Consider the following 21189-nt stretch of genomic DNA (forward strand, 5'->3'; position numbering starts at 1 on the left):
CCTGCAGCTTTCAGAGGCACATGTTAGCTGTTCAAAAAAGCTGACATTTGCCGGGAAAGATGTGGGCTCCGTCGGTGAGCCCACATCAAAGGGAGGGTGTCCGACATCGGCGTACTATTACACCCCCTGTTGGAAAGGGGTTAAAAGGTAGCCAAGTCGGCAACCAGGAGTCCAGCACAACCTGGTCACGGTATGTCAATTGGTTGCCATGGTGTTTCAGGGGTTTTATGAAGGCCCTCTGTCTTCCATGATATTACAGTATATCTATGAAACTACGTCTGTGGCTCAACTGCCTAGTAGACAAAACAACTTCTTAAATACAACATGAAAAAATAAATAAAATATATGTATTTTACTTTTTTCTGTTTTTTTTGCACATTGTTATATTCCCTTTTGAGGGTTTCAATATATGAAAAAAATATTTTATATATATAAATATACGGTATGTATATATATATATATATATATATATATATATATATATATATATATATATATATAATATCTGAGTGTCATTCACTCCTTTTTCCACCAGCATAAATAGCAAAATGTAAAAAATAAAATTACTTTGTTATTGCTGCATTCGTAATTGCCCACTCTAATAAAATATACAAATCTTTATCCAAACATCCTCCAAGAGCAATTTATCCCAATGATTCAGGAGCAATTTGGTGATGAACAATGTTTTCTCAATCATGATGGAGCGCCGTGTCACAAGACAGAAGTGATAAATAAGTGACTCTGTGAACATAGCATTGAGATTTTGGGTCCATGGTTAGGAAACTCCCTAGATCTCAATCCCATTGAGAACCTGTAGTACGTACATCCTCAGCAAATGGATGGATGAACAGAGGCACAGAAATTATGATAAACTCCAAGCGCTGAATAGATAAGAATGGGCTGTCTTCGGTCAGGATTTGGCCCAGTAGCTGATTTCCAGCTGACAGGGAGAATTGCAGAAGGCTTGAAAAATAAGGGTCAACACTGTAACTATTGAGTCTTTGGTGAACATAAATATCCCCTTTAAAATTTTAATTTCATTATAATTGCTAAAAATAAATGTGCAAAGACAGACACCGTGTATACATGTGGTGGAAATTTTCTTGAATCCTTCAATCCTAGATCTCCTGAGGAACCATCATCCGAAGGGGAAACGGTCGAGATATAAGATTTGACATGTGGATTGATAAGTACTCTGGCACAAGTTATTGATTTCAGTGAAGGGTTTCCAAATACTAGATTGACATGTGGGTTAAGTGTCTTGACACATGCAGGTTAATTTTTATGAAGGATATTGTTTCTACAGAATGTTTACATATCCTGCGAGCGTATAATAATTTTTATATAGTGGATTCATTGGAATTTATTCCCTATGTCCCTTTTCTAATGTTACTATATTTAATGGTCTAGTTTACCTCTCCCACTACATGTCTACCTGAGTGGCTCTTGACCATATGATGTAACATTTAGTGTTATCAATATTATTATATATATATTGTTTTGTGTTTTTGGTGCTGCCCCCCTCCCTATACTGTCTAATCGTATCATCTGTTACTATACAAGGGTACCGGGCTTACTAGGGGCAAACGACTTGGGAATGGGGAAACCACTTGCATGCAGTTTTTAGGGTGCCAACCCCTGAGGGGTCAGGAAAGGTAACCCTAGCGGTTACCAGGGAGATGTGCCTACCTTTTATTTAATATTCTATCTCTGCCCAATGCTCTATATATGATTGTTTCTTGATTGGTGATAACCCCTATTTATTGGGTCTTGATCCACTATTAACCCCTTCCCGATCTGCCGCCGCTGTCAGTCTTCTCTCCCCTCTGTTTTGTGCTCCGCTGCCCTCTGCTGCTTTCCCCTCCCCTCCGGTAAACCCCCCCCGCTGTCCGATCCCACCCCCCGTACCGCTAGAGTCCCGGGGACCCACCCGGTGTCCGTCCGACATCTTCGATGGGCGCCGCCATCTTCCAAAATGGCATGCGCAGTGCGCCCGCCGAATCTGCCGGCATGCAGATTCGTTACAGGTACATTTTGATCACTGTGATAGGTTATATCACAGTGATCAAAATAAAAAAAATTGTAAATAAAGCCCCCCCTTATCACGCCCATAGGTAGGGAAAATAATTAAATAAAATATATTTTTATTTTTCCACTAGGTTTAGGGTTAGGGCTAGGGTTGCAATTAGGGTTAGAATTAGGCTATGTGCACACGGTGCGGATTTGGCTGCGGATTGGCCGGTGCGGATTCGTGGCAGTTTTCCATCACGTTTACAGTACCATGTAAACCCAAATCTGATGTGCCCATGGTGCGGAAAATACCGTGTAGAAATGCTGCGTTGTATTTTCCGCAACATGTCAATTCTTTTTTTCTATCATCCATTTGTGTGCTGACTGCAAGTGTGAACAGAATCATATCTAGCAAGCTTTGCTCATGGTATTTTAATCCATCACTCCTGTGTTGCTTTTTTTTTTTCTCTTTCTCTGTTTTTGGTTTCTGATTTAAAGTGTTTAAAGCTATCTTTTTTTTTTCCTTCCTCTTTCCCACTGTTTTATGGCCTTGTTCAGCATTGGTTGTTTACCCTGCATAGTAACGCCTGCTAGGGCCTTATGCGAATTGGTTAATTGCTGATTGTGGCCATTTGGTTTCTGATTCTAGCAGTCATTTCATTTCATATATACTTAGTCTGGCTGGGATAGCCCGCGTGCGCGGTCGCATGTGCAACAGATATTAAGTGCAACAGTATAAAGTGCTTGGCAGTTAGACAATGGCAGTTGGACAGGGCAGGAAACAGGTAAGGTGCATAAGTTTATCATACAATCATGCTTCTTGGTCAGTCATACTACATTATGCATTGATCATATCAATCTGCTTCTTATTTGTTTTTACTTCTGCTTTCTCACAACTCGCCCGCCCTTTAACACATTCTGGGCACTCTCTCTATATCCACCCCTCCCTTCTCCCATGTATAAAGGCCCCGTCACACTTAGCGACGCTAAAGCGATCCCGACAACGATACGACCTGTCAGGGATCGTTGCTGCGTCGCTATGAGGTCGCTGGTGAGATGTCAAACAGTGAGATCTTCCCAACGACGCAGCAGCGATGCGGCGACCTGTAGCGACCTGTACAACGATGTCGTTGGTCGTTGTGACCCTGTCACATGGCAGCTATTATGACGATTCAGACCTCGATGAGGGACGTCCTGTGTGACGTTGTAGTCAACGATGTCGTTGGTAAGGTGTCAAACACAGCGATGTGTGCTACCCAGCGGGACCTCAACGATCAAAAAAAGGTCCAGGCCATTCCGACACGACCAGCGATCTCACAGCAAGGGCCTGGTCGCTGCTATGTGTCAAACATAGCGAGATCGCTACTGAGGTCGCTGTTGCGTCACAAAACTTGTGACTCAGCAGCGATCTCGCTAGCGACCTCGCTTAGTGTGATGGGGGCTTAACTCTGAGGCTCTACTGACATTTCTTACCAACTCCAAACCAACCACTACCGCCATGCAGCACTCAAAACGTTCATACAAATCATCCCAACGCACCAGAATCCGCAACGTGAGCACATAGCCTTAGGGTTAGGGCTGGAACTAGAGTTAGGGTTGGAATTAGGGTTAGGGTTGGAATTAGGGTTAAGATTAGGGTTAGGGGTGTGTTGAGGTTAGGGTTAGGCTTGTGGTTGGTTAGGGTTGGGATTAGGGTTGGTTGTGTGTTGGGGTTAGGATTGTGGTTAGGGGTGTGTTGGGGTTAGGGTTGTGATTACGGTTATGGTTAGAGTTGTGATTAAAGTTAGGGGTGTGTTGGGGTTAGTGTTCGAGTTAGAATTGAGGGGTTTCCACTGTTTAGGCACATCAGGGGGTCTCCAATCACGACATGGCGCCACCATTGATTCCAGCCAATCTTGCATTCAAAAAGTCAAATGGTGCTCCCTCCCTTCCGAGCCCCGACGTGTGCCCAAACAGTGGTTTACCCAAACATATGGGGCATAAGCATACTCAGGAAAAATTGTACAACAATTTTGGGGGTCTAATTTCTCCTGTTACCCTTGGAAAAATAAAAAAATGGGGGCTAAAAAATTATTTTTGTGGGAAATTTTTTTTTTATTTTCACGGCTCTGCGTTATAAAATTTTGCGAAGCACTTGGGGGTTCAAAGTGCTCACCACAAATCTAGATAAGTTCCTTGGGGGAGTCTAGTTTCCAAAATGGGGTCACTTGTGGTGGGTTTCTACTGTTTAGGTACATCAGGGGCTCTGCAAACGCAATGTGACGCCCGCAGACCATTCCATCAAAGTCTGCATTTCAAAACGTCACTACTTCCTTTCCGTGCCCCGACGTGTGCCCAAACAGTGGTTTACCCCCACATATTGGGCATCAGCGTACTCAGGACAAACGGGACAACAAGTATTGGGGTTCAGTTTCTCGTCTTACCCTTGTGAAAATAAAAAATTGCGGACTAAAAAAATCACTTTTGAGGAAATAAAATGATTTGTTATTTTCATGGCTCTGCGTTATAAACTTTTGTGAAGCACTTGGGGGTTCAAAGTGCTCACCACACATCTAGATAAGTTCCTTGGGGGCTCTAGTTTCCAAAATGGGGTCAATTGTGGGGGGTTGCTACTGTTTAGGCACATCAAGGGCTCTGCAAACGTAACATGACGCCCGCAGACCATTCCATCAAAGTCTGCATTCCAAAACATCACTACTTCCCTTCTGAGCTCTGCCATGCGCCCAAATAGTGGTTTACCCCCACATATGGGGTATCAGCGTACTCAGGACAAACTGGACAACAACTTTTGGGGTCCAATTTCTCTTGTTACCCTTGTGAAAATAAAAAATTGTGGGCTATAAAATAATTTTTGAGGAAAGAAAAAAGATTTTTTATTTTCATGGCTCTGGGTTATAAACTTCTGTGAAGCACTTGGGGGGTTCAAAGTGCTCATCACACATCTAGATGAGTTCCTTGGGGGGTCTAGTTTCCAAAATGGTGTCACTTGTGGGGGAGTTCAAATGTTTAAGCACACATAGGGGTCTCCAAACGTGACATGGTGTCCTCTAACAATTGGAGCTAATTTTTCATTCAAAAAGTCAAATGGCGCTCCTTCCCTTCCGAGCCTTGCCGTGTGCCCAAACAGTGGTTTACCCCCACATATGAGGTATCGGTGTACTCAGGAGAAATTGCCCAACAAATTTTAGGATCCATTTTATCCTGTTACCCATATGAAAGCAAAACAATTGAGGCTAAAAGAATTTTTTTTGTGGAAAAAAAAGTGTTTTTTCATATTTACGGATCAATTTGTGAAGCACCAGGGGGTTGAAAATGCTCACTATGCATCTAGATAAGTTCCTTGGGGGGTCTAGTTTCCAAAATGGGGTCACTTGTGGGGGAGCTCCAATCTTTAGGCACACAGGGGCTCTCCAAACGCGACATGGTGTCCGCTAAAGATTGGAGCCAATTTTTCATTCAAAAAGTAAAATGGCGCCCCTTCCCTTCCGAGCCCTGTTGTGCGCCTAAACAGTGATTGTCCCCCACATATGGGGTATCGGTGTACTCAGGACAAATTGTACAACAACTTTCGGGTTCCAGTTTATCCTTTTACCCTTGGGAAAATAAAAAAATTGTTGCTAAAACTTCATTTTTGTGACTAAAAAGTTAAATGTTCATTTTTTCCTTCCATGTTGTTTCTGCTGCTGTGAAGCACCTGAAGGGTTAATAAACTTCTTGTATGTGGTTTTGAGCACCTTGAGGGGTGCAGTTTTTAGAATGGTATCACTTTTGGGCATTTTCAGCCATATAGACCCCCCAAAGTGACTTCAAATGTGAGGTGGTCCCTAAAAAAATGGTTTTGTAAATTTTGTTGTAAAAATGAGAAATCGCTGGTCAAATTTTGACCCTTATAACTTCCTAGCAAAAAAAATTTTGTTTCCAAAATTGTGCTGATGTAAAGTAGACATGTGGGAATGTTATTTATTAACTATTTTGTGTCACATAACTCTCTGGTTTAACAGAATAAAAATTCAAAATTTGAAAATTGCAAAATTTTTGCCAAATTTCCGTTTTTTTCACAAACGCAAAAATTACACTGGTCAACACAATTTTTCTGGCACAAGGTTTTAAAACATATTTTAAGTCAATTTTGGCTGATGATTATGAATATGAACTCCGTTTTTGGCTATCACATCAGGATTTCGAGATATTTTCAATTTGTGTTGAAAATTACTCCTAATGTTTTATTGATAAAAACACTTGATTTTCGGTACTACATTTTGTATATTTTTAATCAAGGAATAACAAAGATTAGAAAGTCTATGTACAGCAAATCAAATATACTTGCAGAATTAAACTACAAAATATAAAAACACATATATATGGCACACAGATGAATGGCAAATGGCCGTTATTTGATCTGTGATGTACAGCTTCTGGGTTGTCTCTCATCAAGGACAGCAATAGTCAGCCATCATATGTGAGTCCCACCGGCCTTGATACCGTTCTTCCATTGTTTTAATGTCCTGATGAAAACGCTCGCCTTGTTCCTCGCTCACATCCCCAAGGTTCTCTGGAAAAAAGTCCAAATGGCTGTGTAAATAGTGAATCTTGATACTTATTCTACAGCCAAGATTTCGCAGACTCATTAGTAGCTCTTCCACAATCTCTTCATAGTTGTCTGCTTTCTAATTCCCTAGAAAATTCTGCACCACATTACAAAATGCATTCCCAGCTCCTTCTTCTGCCTCATTCATTGATGTGATAAAATTTGGGTCTCTCATAAGTGTTCTTATTTGAGGTCCATCAAATATTCCAGCCTTTTTCTTCTTTTCACTAAGACCAGGAAAAGTTGAACATGTATAGTTAAAGCATTCTCCACTGTGATTGAGAGCTTTGACGAACTGCTTCATCAATCCAAGTTTTATGTGTAAGGGAGGAAAGACCATATTCTTCCTATCCACTAGAGGATCATGGATGACATTCTTATCGCCAGATGCCAAACTCTGTCGCTGAGGCCATTCAGTTTTCACCCAATGCTCTGCTGTAGCTCTACTGTCCCAGTAGGGTGTTTTGTGTACCCTCCTTGCAGACCCAAAAGAAAATTAACCATTTTCAAATCAACACAAATTAACCACCCAAATTAAACTAAATTTACCTTAGTGAACCGTATAAACTGGCACTTTTCATACACTACTTATATTTATCATGGAATTCATGAAAATGGGCTATATACCTATAGCGCAAAAACGTGATGTGATAGAGAAATTATCAGATTTGAATTCAGCACCCTCAAATTAGTCTAAAACTGTTCTTAAAGGGAGGGTGCCGTGATTTTAGTTTTTGTATTAATAATTATTGATTATACAATCAATTATTTTTAATACAAAAGTAAATGTACCTCTTTCATACTTTTTTATTTATTCACTTTTACATTCACCACTGGAGGCCGCCATTTTCATTAGTGTGGGTGTAAGTGTCTGGGCACGACACTTGCACACCTCACTTACGGCAGCCATGTACATAGGAGCCAACGGTCGGGCTCCGACCGCATCTCCTGCCTCTCAGCTGTGACTTGGCCACGCCCACTGAGCTGCCACGTCACAGCTGTGAGAGGAGATCGCGGCCATTTTGTTTATTTCCCTCTGCCATCGCACACACAGCTCAGTGCGTGCGATGGCAGAAGCTGCTGCTGGGAGAAGCTGCTGCCGAGGGTCCAGGGTAAATATCTGCAGCGAGGAGCTGTGATTGCAGCCTGTACTTAGTATTACATTACAGGCTGCAATCACTGCCGACCTGTTCAGAGCAGAGCAGGGAGATCGTCACACTTCTCTGCCCTGAACATGACTCAGCACTTCCTGGTAGAGGAAAGAAGGTAAGTACAGCGTTTTTATTTTCTTATGCATCTACCACTGCTACCAGCCCCTATATAGCACCTAGCACTGCCTGCCTACCTCTGTATACCACTGCCTGCCTGCCTCTGTATACCACTGCCTGCCTGCCTCTGTATACCACTGCCTGCCTCTGTATACCACTGCCTGCCTGCCTCTGTATACCACTGCTACCTGCCTGCCTGCCTCAGTATACCACTGCCTGCCTGCCTCTGTATACCATTGCCTGCCTGCCTCTGTATACCACTGCCTGCCTCTGTATACCACTGCCTGCCTGCCTCTGTATACCACTGCTACCTGCCTGCCTCTGTATACCACTGCCTGCCTGCCTCTGTATACCACTGCCTGCCTCTGTATACCACTGCCTGCCTGCCTCTGTATACCACTGCTACCTGCCTGCCTGCCTCTGTATACCACTGCCTGCCTGCCTCTGTATACCACTGCCTGCCTCTGTATACCACTGCCTGCCTGCCTTTGTATACCACTGCTACCTGCCTGCCTGCCTCTGTATACCACTGCCTGCCTGCCTCTGTTTACCACTGCCTGCCTCTGTATACCACTGTCTGCCTGCCTCTGTATACCACTGCCTGCCTCTGTATACCACTGCCTTCCTGCCTCTGTATACCACTGCCTGCCTGCCTCTGTATACCACTGCCTGCCTGCCTCTGTATACCCCTGCCTGCCTCTGTATACCACTGCCTGCCTGCCTCTGTATACCACTGCCTGCCTGCCTCTGTATACCACTGCCTGCCTGCCTCTGTATACCACTATCTGCCTCTATATACCACTGCTACCTGCCTCTACATACACCTACCACTGCTACCTCTGTTCTGGGTAGCTAATCCTGTCCCGTGTACTGTGTCCTCAGCAGTCAGTATCACACAGGACAGGATTAGATACACGGCTCAGCAGTCGGTATCACACAGGACAGGATTAGATACACGGCTCAGCAGTCGGTATCACACATGGCAGGATTAGATACACTGCTCAGCAGTCGGTATCACACAGGACAGGATTAGATACACGGCTCAGCAGTCGGTATCACACAGGACAGGATTAGATACACGGCTCAGTAGTCGGTATCACAGGACAGGATTAGATACACCGCTCAGTAGTCGGTATCACACAGGACAGGATTAGATACACGGCTCAGTAGTCGGTATCACACAGGACAGGATTAGATACACGGCTCAGTAGTCGGTATCACACAGGACAGGATTAGATACACGGCTCAGCAGTCGGTATCACAGGACAGGATTAGATACACGGCTCAGCAGTCGGTATCACAGGACAGGATTAGATACACGGCTCAGCTGTCGGTATCACACAGGACAGGATTAGATACACGGCTCAGCTGTCGGTATCACACAGGCCAGGATTAGATACACGGCTCAGCAGTCAGTATCTAATCCTCTCCTATGCACTCTCCCCCCCGCGTGTCTTTCCTCAATGTGGTTTATTATTTTTGTTGTGGGAGATGAGAGAGTCGAGGATTATGCGTTCGGTATGGTTTAAAAAAGATTAATAAAGGACTTTATTCTGGCCGAGTCTTTATTTACAATACAATTATAGGATTAGTAATGGATGGGTGCCTTATAGACGCCTCTCCATTACTAAGCCGTGGGCTTGATGTCACCGGACAATATGGAGGTGACATTAACCCCACAAATATGAACCCCACTTGCTACCGCTACAGGGTAAGTGGAAATTGCCAGGCAAAGCGCCAGAAAAGGCGCATGTAGAAAGCGGCTGAGAGCTGATGTTTTTAGCCTGGGGGGGGGGGGGGAAACAGTATCCATGGCCCCTTCCTAGGCTATTAATGTCAGCCTGCAGCTGTCTGCATAATATTTGATGGTTATTAATTATAAGGGGGCCCCATGTCTTTTTTTGGGGGGTGTCTCCCATTTTAATAGCCAGTAAAGGCTATAAGTATACAGTTGCGAGCGTGTGAGTGTGAGCACACCCTCCCACCCACAGACCAGTACACTGCTGTCCTGAAATACTGTGCTCCTGTCACCCTGCTCCTTCCACCATACGTCTCTCACCTCCCTAGAGCAGCACAATACCATATGGATCACGTATAATGCCGATATATATATATATATATATATATATATATATATATATATATATATATATATATATATATATATATATATATATATATATATATATATATATATATATATCACATATACTCCCATAAAGACCACACATTATGCCGGGATATTATAATATATATATAATATCACACATTATGCTGCCAAGTATTGTGTGATCTATGTGACGGTATTATATGTGATCTATATGGCAATATTATGTTTGCTCAGTGTTGTGGAATGATGTAAAAACTATATGACGGTGGTATATGAGAACTATATTGTGGGATTATGTGTGATCTATGTGGAAGTACTAGGTGAGAATTATATGGCGGTATTATTTGTGATCTATATGGTGGTATGTGAGAACTGTATGACAGTATTGTGTGATCTATTTGATAGTATTGTGTGTGATGTATATGGCGGTATTATGTGTGATCTATATGGTGGCATTATGTGAGAACACTATGGCAGTATTATCTTCAGAAAGTGGACCCATTCTACGGTGGTTCTGGCTGAGCACCTGCACGTGGGTCTGGGGTAATAGAGGGGGCAGCATGACCTCCAGTTAGGTGCAGTCAGGGCTAGTGAGGCAGCTGAAGAGAGGGGTCTCATTTTTATCGGTACTATATGGCTACATTTCCCCCAGCGTCACCCCGTACTTCGCCTGACGTCTCACTTTCACACATCGCCAGGACAGGATGGAGAAGACAGGATCTGAGGAGGGGAATGGGGTCTGCATGCAAAGTCTGGATCAGAACAGGCCGTCAATCCACAGAAATGTTTCCTGGATTTCTGTGGAGCAGACGGTCCATCCATGTGTATAAAAGACAGCGTTCTATGTACAATCCCTGGCTGCTCTGCGCGCTGAACATGGTGCCCCCTCCATAGACCAGCACACTGCTCTCCTGAAATACTCTGTGCTGCTGTCACCCTGCTCCCTCCACCACATATCTCCCAGAATCCTTGCTGCCTGCCATCCTCGGTGACTGTCTACTTGTCAGTACAAGGCTGCCGTCACACATTCAGTATTTGGTCAGTATTTTACCTCAGTATTTGTAAGCCAAAACCAGGAGTGGGTGATAACTGCAGAAGTGGTGCACATGTTTCTATTATACTTTTCCTCTAATAGTTCCACTCCTGGTTTTGGCTTACAAATACTGATGTAAAATACTGACCAAATACTGCTAGTGTGACGGCAGCCTTACTCTGCAGTCACCAACAAAATGGCTGCTCACTGGGTTCCTGAATATCATCCGCTCTTATCCCTTAGCAAACACCTAGAAGGGGAGGAGAGGAGACATCACACACGTCAGCAGACTCCGCCTATAATTACTGCAGTGCTGTAATGTGAGCCATTTGTGCACTAGGTTTTTCTGAAATTTCAGCAGCTGCTCCCCCTAGTGTTTAAAAGTGGAAATGCCAAACCTTTTCAAATTATTTTTCATATTTTACTAAATTATAAACAAATGAAAATATTTTTTAAGAAAATGTAAACATTAATTCTTTACATTTTTACAATTGCTGTAAAAAAAAATTTTTTTTATGGCACCTTCCCTTTAAAGTCTATGCCAGCAATTTATTTATTTATTTAGCTTTTGTAGACCAGTGTTATCGACCTAAATTTATCACTAGCATGAAGCTCAATATGTCACGAAAAAAACAATCTCAGAATCGCTAAGATCCGTTGAAGCGTTCTTGAGTTATTACCTCATAAAGGGACACTGGTCAGAATTGCAAAAAATGGCCAGGTCATTAAGGTCAAAATAGGCTGGGTCATGAAGGGTTAAAGAGGGCCATTACAGAGACAAACCATGCTCTATACTCTCTGTTCGGGAGCACAAGTCCATCATCTATATATGCTTGTACACCACGTGTTGGAGTACATTTTATAGTGCACATATATACGCGGTGTCTTTGGGATATTCATTTTTTAGCAATTATAATAAAAGTAAAGTTTTAAGGGGATATTTATGTTGGCCAATTATTAACTCTCCTTTGAGCACCTGATTTTTAGTCATATTGAGTTTTTACATAAACTTGATGAATTTGTCAATAAAAGTGTAAAAATGAATGAAATGCTTCTAATTGTACTTCAGTAATCAGAGAAACATCTAATAAAAGGAACTGAAAACACTGATGCAGCAAACTTTGTGAAAACCAGCATTTGTGTAAATTGTCCACATTTTAACCACCACCACCACCACATCCCAACTTCCAGGCAATGACTCCCAGCTGGCAAAGGCGTGCAGTTTCTGAGCTGTTAGATTTGCATCATTGACTAAGGCCAGTTTCACACTAGCGTTTATCCGGGCTGCGGAGGGATGCGGACTTCCTCCGTGAAGCCCCGCCCACTGCCACGTTTCTTCGTTCTGCTCTGCCTACGTCTGATTGCGGCGTGCGCACCCTATCTTTAACATTGGGTACTCAGGCCATGCCGCCGCATGCGTCGTTTTAACGGTGCTGCATCTGCACGAAAATGGAACATGTTGTGTGAAACTAGCCTAAGAGACTTGTGTGTATATAGTAAATAGAGAGAAGTAGTTGGTACATGTGCACCAATATGCTGTATCAATACTACATACATTGCTCTGTACGCTGCCTGAGGGCGCTCTTTACCTACAGTGTATAGTCATCCCTAGCATGTTTTATTATTTTTGTTAGTATATAGAAGATTGTAGAATTTTTCTTTCATGTTTTTTTTTTAACTGTACCACTTTAGTCATCTCACAATAACTGTTTTTCATTTGTTCAGGAGCCTGAAAAAATAAAAGAAAAGCAAGCCATTTCTGATAAAATAGAAAATGAAATAATTAAAATAAAACAGAAGAGCAAGAAAATGACGAGCTCCAACAAAAAGGAGAATGTAACAGAAGTTAAACCAAGGTGAGAGAAGGAAAGTTTGGTTATCCGCACTTTTCTAAACTTTAAGGCTGGCCATACACATTAGACGGCTGTCGGCTGACTGATGTCTCCATCAATCTTTTGGCCAACAGCCATTTCAGATGACTATCTCATACATAGTAGCACTCGTTCAGCCGAGCGCTCCTGTGTTATCTAAGAGAAAGTCGCCGTCTGGAATGTTTGGTAGCGGCTTATCTCTGGGAGAATAATACGATCAAGAGTCCGAAATTGGATATGTGCGATTAACATCCCTCTTGACCATCAGTCTTTTGGAAATCATGTTACATTAGTTTCATACAATATGAAGTTGTATTCTAGATTCTTTATTAATTACATACACTATCATGTTGTATTATGCTGCTGTTAGTTTATTATATTCAATGTGATGTGTTATGCTTCTTTCTTAGAATTCGATATATATGGCTTTGTATTTTTCTGGTCTATAATATAGTTTGTGTTTTTTATTCCAGCTCGTTGGAGTTGCCATACACCACACCCTTGGAAAATAAGCAGCATAAAAATTTTTCCAAAATTTCGGTGCAGCATTCTGCAATGAATGGTATAAAGCCAAGAAATCAGCAGAAAACAAGAGGTACACGTCCCATTTTCTTCTTGGGTGTTGTGGTCTTTTGTCGCTAACTGCTTGGTCATGAGCTGAGTGGAGCAGCGCCTCACAATGCATGGCTTGTTGCTGTTTCATGCAGGTACCAACAGTAAGCTAACGGACAACAGGCAGTCAATGCTGGGGAAATTTCTTCCTAGTCGCACTGGTCAGGAGCTAGGCAATACCAGCAGCTCAGAAGGCGAGAAAGACTCCCCACCTCCAGAGTGGGACTCTGTGCCAATTCATAAAGCAGGCAGCTGTGAGTATGCACCCCCGCTGCGCGAAAACTGGGAACGTGTGGTGTACAATATAATCGCCCTCCTCCATTGTACTGTGGAGGTACCTTCACCTCTGTGCTCACATTGACTGCATCTGATGACTGGATATTGGGTGATGTTTAATTATTATTTGAGCACAGTATTTAGATGAGGTCTAAATATCGTCTTCACTATTCTGAAGCCTGCACTATAATTTCCATAAATACAATTACCCAGTTCTGTGAAGTATATCAAATACAAGAATAGCGAGGTGTATTAGTCACCCCACCATTATTCATGTGCACAGGCGCTCTTCATCATCAGTACAGCCTATGGCCGGGCAGTCACACCCATACAGCTTCTGATAGGAATAGAAATGAATGGCATGTAGGGTTAATTCTGGTTGCCACTAAAGAAGCATGTCAAGGTGGTGTGCCCCCACTAGAGTTTGTGCCTGTTTGTACTGCATGCTGTTTTTGTACCCCAGCCACAGATGGGTAGGTTACAGTGGTAAGGTCTTTTCTTTCTGGTGCACCGTGCCGCACTTTGCCTATGACATAAGCCGCATACATGTACCCGCAGTCTGGAGTTAGAGAATTCAGTGTAGAATTGCAATATAATGTGAGATGTCACAAATCCAGAAACAGAATACTAATTAAAGTTTATAAAACTATCAAGGAGCCAGCAAGCCTTTACATGGGACTGTTCCAGCCGTCCTCCATAGCTGACATCAGGGTCGGGATGTGTGACCAGGATCCGGCAAGTTGCATTTCAAAACGCTGTTAAAATGGCAACTCCCCATCAATTGCCTTTGCTTTATTGTTATACCTGTGTAGTACGACATATATTACCATTTGTTTAGCACGGAGCAGTCTGACATGTGGTATTTAGCAAGGGAGTGGCAATTAAAATATGCAGTTATATAAGTAGGCAGGGTCAACTTTGTTTATTAGAAAGGAGGTGTATGGATTTCCTCTGTAACGTATCCATTCCAATGTCGTTATAGCAGCAGACAGCCTTTACAAGCTGTCTGTCCAAACCCACAATGCGGATGACTTCTTAAAGCAACGGCAAACCTCACCCGCTCCTACCTCTCCTTCGCCTCCTCCAGCATTGGGCTATGGAAGAAGCAGCTACAGCAGCATTGTCAACAGCCCGTGCAGTCAGTAAGTATGGTGGCCCCAATAACAAGAATCTGGCAGAATCCGAACACAAAATAAACACATTATAACCCTTAAAGGATCCTTCCAGGACTTTAATTGATGCAATTGGCCGTGTAGGTCATAGAAATCTAAGTTCATGCCTACTTGTATCACCCCAAAGCAATGTCCCAGTGCGAAGTGCACCTGCTTGGATAGTTTATACACGTGAGCCTGGAAGTACATTGGGAATTGGCATCGAGCTAACGCCGCGCTTGTGTTGGGTTGAGCACTCCGGACCGGTATATTACATCACTTGTGAGACCTACCGCAGGCTCAGTGTAATAGCCATTCATTTACCCAAATGTCAGAAGTGCTTTGCATGAACAGAACATATGCGAGATTTCACAGGCAATAATGTAGACGTCATCAGAGGGCATATACTACAGAAGGGCAATACAGATCATAAAGATCCTGTTTGGGTAACAACGCATCCTTTATTTTAGTGAGGTAAGAATGAATTCTACCGTCACCAAACCTAAGCTGACTAAAGCATCATCTCTACCTGGAAGAAATGGCAACCCCACCTTTGCTGCTGTGGCTGCAGGATATGACAAGAACCCAGGTACTATAATTGTTCCTGTAACAGCACTACTGGGTGACATTGTATCAGAATCGTACGGAACCGTTCCTTCTTTCCTTTTTATTTCTTATTAAAAGTAGGTGGTAGCGGACTATCAAAGTCATCTGCTGTAAGAAGCGGCGACCTTCCTGGCAGCATCAGCATGTCACATACCATCTCCGTTGACAGTGATAATTCTGATAGGTAAGTAAAGAAGTTTAGATTCTAGCAGTAGGGTATAGTTAGACACGGGGTACAATTACTATAAAAATGAAATGCCCTTCTTAAATCTGAAGGTAGAAAACAATGATGGGTTAGCCCAACACTTCCCTGCACAGTAATATCTCTACATGTCAGTGAGCCATCTCCAGATAGCAGTTTTCTATGGCCATGTGGCTGCCATAAATTCCTGAACCTGTTACCTGAGCAAAGCAGCAACCTAGGCAAGAATGTGTATAAGATATGTAATATGTGGTGCCTTCCTATTAAAGGTTTCTCAATTGTTGATACAAACTTGTGACCTTTGATTCTTTCTGTAATCTTCACAATGAGCAGTGTGTGTGTGACATTCCTGCAATGCTTTGTAGAAGCTTTCCTTTTCTGTGTAGACTTGGAGTGCTCTAGAGAAGAGGTTGGAAAGTCAAGTGCGGCCTCTGCAGAGCTGGCCACGGTGTTATTATATAATGACTGCACCCTTTGTATGTTTCCGAGAAGTAAATGAGTCAGTTGCAGAGTGGCCTAGTAGTTGACAGGTTCCCTTTAGAGAAGACTCCTTAGCTCTCCTGAAAAGGCTCTTTTTTAGTAATTGCTTGCAATCTTGACAAAGTAACATCTCCTTGAGGGCTTCTGCATGTTACTAACTGGGGACAAATCACTTTACAAATTTATATTGTTTAATCAGTGCTGACAAAACCAGACCATAGGAATCTACGCTATTCGCATGGGGAATGCTAAAATCCAGTTGGTCAGGAAGTATAACAGAAGAACTGGCCTGTGCTGAGATGCCCAGTATGCCCACCAAGTATGTCCTGTGCAACAGATATGTCAGGAGAGTTACATATGCTCTTTAAAAGATCTAGACACCTTCAGGGGGGTAATTTTGTGCTAGTTTTCTATTTAATTGTTTGTATTTTAGGCTAAAAATCATTTTTTGCCATTGGTGTTTTGAAAACGTTTGTACTGCTTGACGTCTATAGCCTATCGTTGCTCTATGTATAACTGGCTGCATAATGAGAGAACTGTGAAGCCTTTAGTCCGCTTGTTCTGACCACAGTGTTTATAACATTCATCTTGGCTCCACTCAGTTGACTTATCGTCAAAAACTTCAGCACAACTTTATCATGGTTATAAATCAACTGAGAGGAGCACGGAAGACGTTTGATAAGAGTTAGAACTCTTCCATCCGAACATCTCACTAACAGATTCTCAGTTAAATAGTTTTACGAATAGCAATAGACTGTGCAAAACAAAAGGCTACAAAGGGCAAAGGGTGCAACGTTTTTTAACCCCTTCATGACCTTAGGATTTTCCGTTTTTGCATTTTCGTTTTTCGCTCCCCTCTTTCCCAGAGCCATAACTTTTTTATTTTTCCGTCAATATGGCCATGTGAGGGCTTATTTTTTCCGGGACGAGTTGTACTTTTGAACGACCTCATTGGTTTTAGCATATCGTGTACTTGAAAACGGGAAAAATATTCCAAGTGCCGCGAAATTGCAAAAAAAGTGCAGTCCCACACTTGTTTTTTGTTTGGCTTTTTTGCTAGGTTCACTAAATGCTAAAACTGACCTGCAATTATGATTCGCCAGGTCATTACGAGTTCATAGACACCTAACATGTGTAGGTTATTTTTTATCTAAGTGGTGAAAAAAAATTCCAAACTTTGCTAAAAAAAAAAAAATTGCGCCATTTTCCAATACTCGTAGCGTCTCCATTTTTCATGATCTGGGGTCGGTTGAGGGCTTATTTTTTGCGTGCCGAGCTGGCGTTTTTAATGATACCATTTTGGTGCAGATACGTTCTTTTGATCGCCCGTTATTGCATTTTAATACAATGTCGCGGCGACCAAAAAAACGTAATTCTGGCGTTTTGAATTTTTTTCTCGCTACGCTGTTTAGCGATCAGGTTAATCCTTTTTTTTTTATTGATAGATCGGGCAATTCTGAACGCGGTGATACCAAATATGTGTAGGTTTGATTTTTTTTTTTTTCTATTGATTTATTTTGAATGGGGCGAAAGGGGGGTGATTTAAACTTTTATATTTTTCTTATTTTTTTCACATTTTTTTTACTTTTTTTTTTTTTTTTACTTTTGTCATGCTTCAATAGCCTCCATGGGAGGCTAGAAGCTGGCACAACGCGATCGGCTCTGCTACATAGCGGCGATCATCAGATCGCTGCTATGCAGCAGAAATGCAGGTGTGCTATGAGCGCCGACCACAGGGTGGCGCTCACTGCTACCGGGGATCAGTAACCATAGAGGTCTCAAGGACCTCTATGGTTACTATACAGAAGCATCGCCAACCCCCGATCATGTGACGGGGGTCGGCGATGCGCTCATTTCCGGCCGCCCGGCCGGAAGCGCCGGTTAAATGCCGCTGTCTGCGTTTGACAGCGGCATTTAACTAGTTAATAGCGGCGGGTGAATCGCGATTTCACCCGCCGCTATTGCGGGCACATGTCAGCTGTTCAAAACAGCTGACATGTCCCGGCTATGATGCGGGCTCACCGCCGGAGCCCTGCATCAAAGAGGGGGGATCTGACCTCGGACGTACTATCCCGTCTGAGGTCAGAAAGGGGTTAATGATACTACTTTGAAATAATTTGTTGCCAGAAATGTATGTATTTAATAGGAATCTGTCAGCTGGTTTTTGCTATGTAATCTAAAGGCAACATGAAGTAGGGGCTGAGACACTGATTTCAGGGTTGTCACTTATTAGGCTGTGTTCTGTTGTTTCAATACAATGAGTGTTTTATCAGCAAGAGATTATCACTGCCAGTCTAAAGGCCCCGTCTCATTAAGCGATTTACCAACGATCACAACCAGCGATACGACCTGGCCGTGATCGTTGGTAAGTCGCTGTGTGGTCGCTGGGGAGATGTCACACAGACCGCTCTCTCCAGCGACCAACGATCAGGGGAACGACTTCGGCATCGTTGAAACTGTCTTCAACGATGCCGAAGTCCCCCTGCAGCACCCGGGTAACCAGGGTAAACATCGGGTTACTAAGCGCAGGGCCGCGCTTAGTAACCCGATGTTTACCCTGGTTACCAAAAAAAACAAACAGTACATACTCGCCTTTCGGTGTCCAGGTCCCTTGCCGTCTGCTTCCTGCTCTGACTGAGATCCGGCCGTACAGTGAGAGCAGAGCGCAGCGGTGACGTCACTGCTGTGCTCTCACTTCTCACTGTACGGCCGGCAGTCAGTGAGAGCAGGAAGCAGACGGCAAGGGACCTGGACACCGAAAGGCGAGTATGTACTGTTTGTTTTTTTTTACATTTACGCTGGTAACCAGGGTAAACATCGGGTTACTAAGCGCGGCCCTGCGCTTAGTAACCCGATGTTTACCCTGGTTACCAGTGAAGACATCGCTGGATCGGTGTCACACACACCGATTCAGCGATGTCAGCGGGGCCTCAACGACCAAAAAAAGGTCCAGGCCATTCCGACACGACCAGCGATCTCGCAGCAGGGGCCTGATCGCTGGTACGTGTCACACATAGCGAGATCGCTATGGAGGTCGCTGTTGCGTCACAAAACTTGTGACTCAGCAGCGATCTCGCTAGCGATCTCGCTATGTGAGACGGGGCCTTTAGTTCCCGCATGCAATCCTGGTCCAACTCCGCTCCCACCACTGATTATCAGCTCACTGTCAATATGCACAGTATGGTGGTAATCAGGGCTGTGGTTGGGGCTTAACCTTCTGATATTTATATGTCTAAAAACTGATTTGTATAACAACTGCTGCTTCCAGTAAACTAAGTGATACATCCTTGGAATCAGAGTCTCTTTCTCTATATTATGCTGCTTTTAGTGATCACTAGCTGCTCTCAGTTGAGGTAGCAGAAACCTGCTAACAGATTCCCTTTTAAGTAAAAAAAACTTAAAAAATGGCCCCATAAGATGTCAATTTACTTGAATTAGTAAGTTGCTTGTGTATGGAAGTTGTAAGCTGATTTGTGGCCTGACATACCCACAGCAGGTATGAGTAGTTGTAGGTCATTTTTATGGCCTTTTCTGTACAACTCTTTACATTGAAAGTCATCATTGGGGTCTGTTTTTAGGCTTTTGGGGCAGCTTTAATATTTAGTATTGAAATACTCACTGGACAGTGTTTCCCATTTCACACTTAGTTCTGGCCTGTGGAGCCCCATCAGCAGTCCGACCAGTCCGGATTATGTTGCACTCAATTCATTCTCTGCTTTTGGACCAAGTAATTCCTTCAACTTAACAGGAGGTGAGTTCATTAATACCAGTACTGTGCCACAGTTGTTGTGATTTCATGATTTGTAATCTATAAAGCATCAGGTAATACAGCTGTACATAAATTCTTTATTCTTACATGCATTTATTCATGGCAAATATTAATTAAATAGAAACATGAGGCTTTATTAAGTTCAGTGTCAAATTGTCAAGGCTGCCACCTTTCCAGCATGCATGATGGATGCCATTGACTTATAATTGGCAGCTCTGAATGGAATAGAAAGAAAAGATTGCAAGTGTGAACAGACCCTAACAGGGGTTTTCAATGTGTTTTTTTTTTTTTTTTTTTTTTTTTTAAATGATCCCAAAATATACAATTCATGTAAAATAACAAACTTTGATTGTATTCGACCTGTTGTCTCAGCGGCCCATGCCGTCTACATCATTGATTGGCTGCTTTGGTGATGGTAGCTGCCAGCATGACTCTGCTGCACCCAAACACTGAGACTGCAGACTCATTTGGAGACCAAAAATATATATATTAAAATCGAGATTTAATTTAATTTTTTTTATTTTATAAATCAAGACTGTTTTGGGCGGCTATAATTATTGTGGGATGGTAAACAGACTGATCATTCATCGACCTGTCGGCTGCCTTTGACACAGTGGACCATTCCCTATTATTACAGACCCTCTCATCCCTTGGCATCACAGACTTGGCCCTATCCTGGATCTCGTCATACCTAACAGACCGGACATTCAGCGTCTCCCACTCACACACCACCTCCTCACCTCGCCCCTTATCTGTCAGAGTCCCACACGGTTCAGTCCTTGGGCCCCTGCTCTTCTCCATTTACACCTTTGGCCTGGGACAGCTCATAGAATCTCATGGCTTTCAGTATCACCTCTATGCTGATGACACACAGATCTACATCTCTGGACCAGATATCACCTCCCTACTAACCAGAATCCCTCAATGTCTGTCCACTATTTCATCCTTCTCTGCTAGATTTCTGAAACTCAACATGGACAAAACAGAATTCATCATCTTTCCCCCATCTCACGCGACCCCCCCCCAACGAACCTAACCATTACAGTAAATGGCTGCCCACTCTCCCCAGTCCCACAAGCTGCCTCGGGGTAATCCTTGACGCTGATCTCTCCTTCAAACCACATATCCAAGCCCTTTCCACTTCCTGCCGACTTCAACTCAAAAATATTTCACAAATCTGTTCATTCCTCAACCAAGAATCTGCAAAAACCCT

At 43.1% G+C, this 21189-nt stretch overlaps 1 protein-coding gene across 3 annotated transcripts in view; it reads left to right on the top strand.

Annotated features, from left to right (window-relative positions):
- The window catches only part of TMEM131 (transmembrane protein 131), a 244873-nt gene that overhangs the window by 214858 nt on the left and 8826 nt on the right, over positions 1 to 21189 (top strand). Inside the window, exons 33-39 of one of the 3 annotated variants that reach the window (XM_077296863.1) lie at positions 12735 to 12865; positions 13354 to 13475; positions 13588 to 13746; positions 14751 to 14910; positions 15390 to 15508; positions 15604 to 15709; positions 19855 to 19958. In XM_077296863.1, the coding sequence (XP_077152978.1) occupies positions 12735 to 12865; positions 13354 to 13475; positions 13588 to 13746; positions 14751 to 14910; positions 15390 to 15508; positions 15604 to 15709; positions 19855 to 19958 (901 nt within the window). The remainder of the gene's footprint in view (positions 1 to 12734; positions 12866 to 13353; positions 13476 to 13587; positions 13747 to 14750; positions 14911 to 15389; positions 15509 to 15603; positions 15710 to 19854; positions 19959 to 21189) is intronic. The other 2 variants (XM_077296865.1, XM_077296864.1) reach the window with 2 other exon arrangements.

Source organism: Ranitomeya variabilis, chromosome 3 (genome assembly GCF_051348905.1).
Source record: "Ranitomeya variabilis isolate aRanVar5 chromosome 3, aRanVar5.hap1, whole genome shotgun sequence".
NCBI lineage: Eukaryota > Metazoa > Chordata > Amphibia > Anura > Dendrobatidae > Ranitomeya > Ranitomeya variabilis.